At 31.6% G+C, this 8,891-nt stretch overlaps 1 protein-coding gene across 10 annotated transcripts in view; it reads right to left on the bottom strand.

Moving 5' to 3' along the window:
• Positions 1–599: 599 nt before the first annotated feature.
• Positions 600–8,891, bottom strand: part of LOC124432253 (growth factor receptor-bound protein 14-like) — a 414,015-nt gene continuing 405,723 nt past the window's right edge. For all 10 annotated transcript variants that reach the window (XM_046981009.1, XM_046981011.1, XM_046981008.1 and 7 more), the window contains 3 exons: positions 5,771–6,039; positions 2,316–2,409; positions 600–2,021 (listed from right to left, as the gene is read on the bottom strand). In XM_046981009.1, coding sequence (XP_046836965.1) covers positions 1,773–2,021; positions 2,316–2,409; positions 5,771–6,039 — 612 coding nt within the window. In that variant the 3' untranslated portion in view covers positions 600–1,772. The remainder of the gene's footprint in view (positions 2,022–2,315; positions 2,410–5,770; positions 6,040–8,891) is intronic.

The following is an 8,891-nucleotide window of genomic DNA, read 5'->3' as shown; positions in this document are numbered from 1 at the left end:
TGTAACGACGAGAGAAAAGAAAAGAAATCAATTAGTTCGTAAAATAATATAAATCTCGTGGAAAATCAAGAGATAGAGGTTATCGTCGTTCTACGTTATTGTAAAAATTGAATATACATATAACAATGATGCTTTCTTCTTTTCCTTCATCTTCTTCATCTTCATCTTTTTCATCTTCATCTTCATCTTCATCTTCATCTTCTTCTTCTTCTTCTTCTCCATCATCTTCATCTTCGATTAACAGTAAATGTTCTTTCAAATTAAAAGAACATAGCGATGTATTTTATTATTTTCTCTTCTCTCTTCTCCCTTTTTATTTCTATGAAGCAGCAACTCATTGGTGGTCGAAAACGAAGAGAAATCGTAGACGACGGAAAAAAAAAGAAAAAAAAAAAAAAAAAAAAAAAAAAAAAGAAAAAACAATAAAAATAGAAATAAAAATAGAAATAAAAATAAAAATAAAAATAAAAATAAAAATAGAAAGAAAATAGAGACGACAAAACGACGATAATTATAAAACAAAAAACAAAAAAATTATGAAAATAACCCATCATATATATCGGAAGGGATATATATATATATATATAAAGAAAATTTTGTTCGTTTTCCGTACGAACGTATTACATATATATTTTGTCTCTCTCTATATCTTCGTCCTGTTAAAAAGACGAAACAATATATTCGACGATTATTTCCCTGCTTTGATCCTTTTTAATCGACGGAAGGTCGAAAGATCGATATAATAATAACATCGAGTTATCACGTCCGTTAACACGGCTTAAATTTGTTGTCCCCAAAGACGACGACAACGACGACATGATAGTCATAATCATAATTATAATCATCATCATCATCATCATCATCATCATAATCATCATCATCATCATCAGCAGCAACAGGAGCATTAGCAACGGCAAACTCGATTGAGAAAGTTAGTATAGAGCCTCTATTAAAAATGCCTCTCTTTTCTTCTTCATCATCTTCCTTTATCTTCTTCATCTTCTTCATCATCTTCTTTATCTTCTTTATCTTCATCATCTTCATCATCATCTTCTTCATTTTCTTTAATGAGAGAGAGGGCGTCGAAAGGACGCATCGTCCCTGGGATGAGAGCAGCAAAAAAAAAATTAAAAAAAAAAAAAAAAAAAAAAAAAGAGAAAGAAAAATAAAAACACAATAAAAAAAAAAAAAAAAAGAAAAACACGGACGAGGTCTTTAAGATCCTGTAATGTTTATTTCGTTGGGAATAGAAGCTACAAGTCCCACTTGTAACTGCAAAGGCAGAGATTCCAGCAACCCGATCGCGGAGTCGAACGTTGTTGTTGTTGTTGTTGTTGTTCTTGTTGTTCTTGTTGTTCTTGTTGTTCTTGTTGTTGTTGTCGTCGAAAATAAGCATTCAATTTGTATACGTCCTCGTTGTTAATTTTATAACGTTGACGTCGTTCGAGCCGATGATTCTCGACGACATCAACGACAGCAACGATAGCAGTAGTGCTAGGGCCATTATGTTGTATGGTCGTTGTTGTTGTACGTCTTGAATCCTGTGATGGTAGGACGACGTTTACATCGATACTCTCATTGTTGTTGTTGTTGTTGTTGTTGTTGTTGTTGTTATTATTATTATTATTATTTCTAATGTTGCTGTTGTTATTAACGAGAACGTTTTCGTCGTTGTTAACATTCTCATCGATGTTATTAGAACGAACGGTAACGGTTCTATTGCTTGTAACACGTTCGACGTTAGCGGCACCGGGTCGCTGGTTCTCCTATACTCAAATGCCCGAGGACGGATCTGGCTTGCCACTGAATCTTTGATTGGCTTCGGGCGGCGACGGTGAAGCACCGCCGTCCTCGGGCCTAGGAATTGGCGCCGGGACGCCATTTTGTACGTAATGGGTAAGACGAGTCGGCAAAGAGCCCGCGTTCAGTTGATAGAACTCGATCAGCTGGAGAAGATCGTAAAACTTTGTTGCACCCTTGTCGAGAGTATAGAGCCAACAGTTGCGTCTCTCGTCGAATACCTGAAAGAATTTATATCGAAATTATTTCTCGATTTTGTTTACTTTTTTTCCTTATTCTTTCTTTCTTTATTTCTTTCTTTCTTTCTTCTTTAATATACGTGTGTATCTGTATATATACGTGATATGTGTGTGTGTGTTTGTGATTAGTTTCCCCTCAATTTTCTTTTTCCTTTTTTCCCTCGACTTTTTCATTGACGTGTTTGGTTCAAAAAAAAAAAAAAAAAAGAAAAAAGAAAAAAGAAAAAAGAAAAGGAGAATTAAACAAATAAAGATCTTTTTTTTTTTTATTCTTACCGGTTGAATCTGAGCGTGAAAGACCTTGTCGCTATACTTGTAAGTCAAAACGTAGGCCCCCGGATTGCTTTTGCTCTCTCTAACCAGGAAGACTCTGAAAATGAAAAGAAGACAGTTGATTGGCAGACCAACGAAAATACGAGAGACTTCTCTACGGTTTCAGAAGAGAATCATCTCCTCTCTTTCTCTTTCTCTCTCTCTCTCTCTCTTTTCTCTTTTTTTCTGCCTTTCTTTTTTTCTTTCTTTCTTTCCTTCTTTCTTTCTTTCTTTCTTATATTCTTTCCCGAAGCGAATCGTGGTATATAAATTAGTGTGGTCGTAAAAAAGAGAATGCTGCGAGGGGTGGCAAAGAGAAAAGAAGAGAAAGAGCAACGAAGATAGAGATAGATAGATAGAGAGAGAGAGAGAGAGAGAGAGAGAGAGAGACTCGTAAAGCGATTACAGGGCGACCACGAGATCGTAAAACTCAAGACATAGTCTTTGGACTCTCCTCCTCCTCCTCCTCCTCCTCCTCCTCCTCCTCTCTCAAATCGTTTCCTCCTCTTTCTTCTTACTTCACCTTTTCTCTTCGTTATACCGTTCACGATTCTGCGATAGCGAAAGAGCCTTTCTACCATATGAAATACCATAAGAAAAAGACCAAGAGAGAGAGAGAGATGGAGAGAAAGATGGAGAGAGAGAGAGAGAGAGAGAGAGAGAGAGAGAGAGAGAAGAAATAGTAAAAGAGAGTAAAATTGTTATAGAATAAAATAAGAGAAAAAAAATGAGAAGACGAGAGTAAAGAATAAGAGATTAAAGAAAAGAAACAGCAATAGTAACGAATATAACGAAATATCACCAATCGACAATTTTTCCAATCGAAATTCCATCTAATAACGTACGTCTCTTGACCCTTTTTTAATTAATTTTTTTTTTCATTTTAAAATTAAAGAAAAAAGAAAAAGAAAAAGAAAAGAAACGAATTCCAAAAACATTATATTCTTATTCATTCGTATTTGTCCTTGAGATATATTACCATCTCTCTCTCTCTCTCTCTCTCTCTCTCTCTCTCTCTCTCTCTCTCTCTCTCTCTCTCTCTCTCTCTCTCTCTCTCTCTCTCTCATACTTTTCATTTCTCTCTTCATAATAATATCTCTTTTTATAGATTTGATATCGTTAAATCGCATCAAAAAATTCATCTTTTATCGATGAAATAAATAAAACTTTCTTTAATCTCTTTAGTTTTGATCGAATTATAAAAGAGAGAGATAGAAAAAAAAAAAAGAGAGAGGGAGAGAAAGATGTACGGAAAATTTTTCAGAGAACAAACGATCACAAGTTGGACCAATAAAAATATATAAAAGGAAGTAGAAAAAAAAAAGGAAGAAAGAAAAGGATAAAGCAAAAAAATGAGAGAGAGAGAGAGAGAGAGAGAGAGAGAGAGAGAGAGAAAGAGACGGTGATAGAAAAGGCAACACTTCCACACGAATTCTCTCTAATCTCCCCTTTTTCAGAGCCTTCAATATGTCTCTCTCTCTCTCTCTCTCTCTCTCTCTCTCTCTCTCTCTCGTGTTTTGCTTCGTTCCAAGAAGACGCGAGATTATGCAAATTTATGCGAGGCTTCGTGCGGAGACGGGCAACCGAGAGGAGAGAACTACGTGATCGTTGTGCGCTCGATTACGTTAGCTAAGTGGAAGAGAAAGAAAGAGAGAGGGATAGAGAGAGACAGAGAGAGACAGAGAGAGAGAGAGAGAGAGAGAAGGTAAAAGTTACAGAAGAGAGTGTCGTTAATTAAACATCTATCCGTGATTCTTGACGCTGCTTTGGGGGTTCTTTCTACATAGAAATCAAGGGCGAGGAAATAAAAGATTTAAAAGAATAAAAAGTATGGGGAAAATGAATTCATTCATGACGTAAGAGCGTGTTTTCTATTAAAATAGGAAAAAAAAAAAAAAAAAAAGAAAAAAAAAAAGATCTCGAAGACTACTCTTAAAATGGTATTTCTTTTGCCCCCCCTCTCTCTCTCTCTTTCTCTTTTTTATATTTTTTTCTCTATTTCTTTTTGCTTCACATTTTTAATTTTTTCTATTTATTTATTTATTTATTTATTTATTTCTTTCTTTCTTTCTTTTTTTTAAGAGGTAAAAATCGTCGTCCGTCCCCCATTCATCTCGTTTTCTTTCAACGTAATAATAATAATAATAAGAAGAAGAAGAAGAAAAAGTGAAGAAAAGGAAAATAATCTCGAGACGATGACGAACACGCGTTAAAGATTGCACAAAACAGCGTAACATCGGTTTCATGATTTTTCAAAACTTTCTTTTTCTTTTTTCTTTTCTCCTTTACGACGCCTGACGTACGCGACGATAAGAAATATTAATTCATATCGCGGCTTAGTCAACGTGATTCATTCTTCCTTTTCTTTTTCTTTTTTTCTTTTTCTTGTTCTTCTTTTAATCATCGAAAGATACGATCAACTTGATTATTAGTTCTCATACATTTTATTATTATTATTTTTATTTTTATTATTATTATTATTATTATTATTATTATTATTATTATTATTATTATTAACACGTTTTTATTCGAAACATTTCTTCTTTCTTTCTTTTTTTTTTTTTTTCAAGAGATTTCTTATGCAACATATTAAAGATTAGACGGTGTATACTTTCTAATAATAAATGAAATTAAAAGGTATCCCTTGTAAAAGATGTGCTCGTTATAATCAATGACAATGAATATTATTTATTCTTTATCATTTTCTCGATGAAAATAATTATTAAACGAATATACATCGACATTTGCAAAATCGATCGGTTTGACATTTAACCTTATTTAAACGATTTTATTATATTAAATTAATGATAGTATCGAATATAAAAAAAAAAAACAAAAAAAAAAAAAAAAGAAAAGAAAAAGAAGAAAAAGAAGTATGACCTCAGAGAGTTATCTCGCAATATGTTCGATTTTAAATGTATATTTAAAGATTACTTCCTGAAGTATTAAAAATGCAAATAAAAAATAAAAAAGAAAAAAAAAAAAAAAGGAAGAAAAAAAATAAAAAAAAAAAGAAAATAAAATAAAAAGAAAAGAAAAGAAAGATATGTTTTATATTAATATTGTATGATGTCAAGAGGAATGGTGATGTATGGATGGAGAAGGGGTGGGAGGGTTAATGGGAACATATATTATAAATTTGAATATTTAAAAAATATAATAATATATATATATGTAATTTAAATCGTCCACACACACACACACACACACACACACACACATAGATACATACACAAACATGCATGTATGTATGCATGTTTATTTTCTTATATTTTATACGAAATCAAAAAGTGAAGGATTGAAAATCACAAAGATATATTTTATATCGAAAAAAAAAAAAAAAAAAAAAAAAGAAAAAGAAAAATGAAAAAAAGATTTCGTTGATGAAAATGAGCAATCGAAAAAATTGTATTTCTTACCCGTCGACCGAGCCGTGATCCCTGATAATGGCAGCCGCTATTTCTCTCTTGAGGCCACCATGAAACCAAGGTTGGAGAACGTGTATACCACCATCGAGACCATGGAGCCTTACCATCGCACAGCCTGATGGTGTACGCGAGAACGGCCTCCATCTTCGTCGCCAGATTATACCTTCGCTCTCGGCTATGTCTTTTGCTTCCTTTGGATCTTCTACTATCCTTCCGACGCTACCGGTAAAGTCCATCGCAACACGGGATCGTACCGATTCCTAAAATGGTAGAATAAAAATGAACTCGATTATTTGTTTTTTTTTTTTTTTTTGTTTAATACATATTTATTTATTATATATATATTTTTTCTTTTTTTTTTTTAAACACATATTTCAGATATAATTTATTTTGAATTTATTTTTATTTTAAAAATTATTCCTAACATATATATATAATATATATATATATATATATATATATATATATATATGTATATTAAAAATATTTATTATATAAGTATATTAAACATAGGTTAAAAAAAAAGGTAGTGATAATTAAATCTTTCCTTTTTTTTCTTTTTCTTTCTTTTCTTTTTCAATTTCATTATAATTTCCATGTATATAAATATATCTGTATATATATATATATATATATATATATATATATATATATACACACATAAAAAAAAAGAAAAAAAAAAAGAAAAAGAAAAAAAGAAAAAAAGAAAACGCTTTAGAATCGTTGAATAATTTTAAAAGGTCAGAAACACGTACGTTTACCGACATAATTAATAATAATTTGTATGGAACGATAAATGAACTCTCTGTTACTGTATAGAAAAAAATTAAAATGAATTTGACGTAGTCTCGCTATGGCGTATGACTTGACTCTAATTTAAGGATAGAAATGATTCTCCTCCTTTAGAAAGAAAGAGAAGGCAGTTAAATCGACGAACGTACGACACGGAAGACGTACATGCATCGACTACGCCTACGTTCTCGTAAGATTATTCGACGAGAGACTGAAAAAGAAAGAATAAGAAAAAAAAAAAAAAAGAGAGAGAAAGAGATGGAAAGCGAATGAGAGAGAGAGAGAGAGAGAGAGAGAGAGAGAGATGGAAAGCGAAAGAGATAGAGCGAGAGAGAGAGAACGTTTAAAACGTATTTAACGAAACGTCGCTGCTAGTAAAGGAAGAAGTTTACGAAGGAGAGATATCTTTTCGTTTGGAAACTTATTGTGAAGGAAGAAGAAGAAGAAGAAGAAGAAGAAAAAGAAGAAGAAGAAGGCCTCCTATACTTTCTTTTACGAGCCATCGCACGTGAATACATAATTTATTCGTCGTAGCTCTTATTATGGGTATTACCATCTTTCTTTTAAAAATAAAATACATTAGTTTAAGTTCTACCTAATAAATTTTGTCGAACGTTTCAATCTCTTAAAGATTATTTTCAACGCAAATAGCGATTGTGAATTTTCTTTCTTTCTTCATTCCTTTTTGTTTTTTCTCTGTGTTTCCTTTTTTTTCTCTCTCCCCCCTCTATCCCCCCCTCCTCCTCCTCCACCTCTTCCTTTTTTTCTCTTTTCATTGTATTTTTCTTTTTTCGTACGTAATAGCTACGTTGACTTAAAAGAGAGATTAAAAAAAAAAAAAAAAAGAAAAAGGAAAGGAAAAAAAAGAAAAATAAGTGAAATAAAAAGAAGAAGAAAAAAGGAAAAGACAAAAAAAAAAAAAAGAAGAAGAAGAAGAGGAAGAAAAAGAAAACCAGGTCAAATCGTTTTACGGTCAAATAAATTCTTAACGGTTTAGTCTCTCTCTCTCTCTCTCTCTCTCTCTCTCTCTTTTTTCACTCATTTTAAATCGACATTTATATACGAGGATGGTCCGAAATAACTTGCATTAAGTTAAGAAAATTTGTATCTCCAGTGAAATTATTATTTCAACTTATTATTATAATTATATATCACTATTTCTTCTTATTTTTTCTTTTGCTTTTCTTTTCTAATTAATAAGTAATAAAAATAAAAGGAGTATATTTTGTAACACGTTAATCATCGAAATGATCTACGATCGATACTTAAGAAAATAATTTTGTTTACCCAACGGAGTTTCGTATATAATCGTAAAGAATTAACTTTTGATCTCAACGTTTTACGTATTTTATTTTATTTTATTTTATATATATATATATATATATATATATATATTTCTTTTTTTTTTTGAAGCAAAAAAAAAAAAAAGAAAAAAATTTCCCAATTCAAAGAACGTTACAATTGGACAATTCAAAAGTATATTAAAAAAGAAAAAAAAAAAAAAATACCGCTTCGATGTTTTAAGTATAATCGTGGCAATAAAAAATGTGCATTCTATTCGAATGTAAAAACATTCGATCGTAAAAAGATCGATCGTTTCCGTTTCAATAATTAGATGTGTTGAAATTATACTTTTTTATTTGTTTTATCAATAAAAAAAAAACAAAAAAAAACAAAAAAAAAAACAAAACAAAAAAAAAACCAAAAAAGAAAAAGATAAAATTCGATTGATAGTAATCGAAGCTTTACAATTACGACGATTATAAATCGTTCGTGTTTATAAAAGTCCCTAGTTATTTTCAGATATTCCCTATATAGTGATTTCATCGAAAATATTTGATAATATTTATCGTCTGACACAAAAATCTTTATCCATCTATAAACCTATCTATATAAGTATATACACACGCATACATACATACATACATACATACATACATACATACATACATACATACATACATACACACGGATAGATATACACGTGTGATAGAGAGAACGCGAAATAGCATAGAAGAGATTTAACATTTGCTCTTCTTTCTTTTCTCAATTCTTTATGATTCCGCGACGGATAAATACGAGAAGTAACGGCAGAAGCTACGCCGCATGTTTGCGCGAGTACGCGCGCGCGCGCGTTTTGCTCCATGAAACGATCGTAAATTATGAGCACGTTTTGTGGAAGCTAAGCAACGATCGCGAAACGACAATTTATCGGTCCTCTTCTGGCAATAACTCTGCGCCCGTAGATTTTCTTTTTATTTTTCCTAGACGCATGACCGCCGCCATAGTCGTCGTAGTCGTCGTAGTCGTCGTAGTCGTT

This window comes from Vespa crabro, chromosome 24 (genome assembly GCF_910589235.1).
Source record: "Vespa crabro chromosome 24, iyVesCrab1.2, whole genome shotgun sequence".
Taxonomy (NCBI): domain Eukaryota; kingdom Metazoa; phylum Arthropoda; class Insecta; order Hymenoptera; family Vespidae; genus Vespa; species Vespa crabro.
This window is presented reverse-complemented; position numbering and strand designations above follow the sequence as displayed.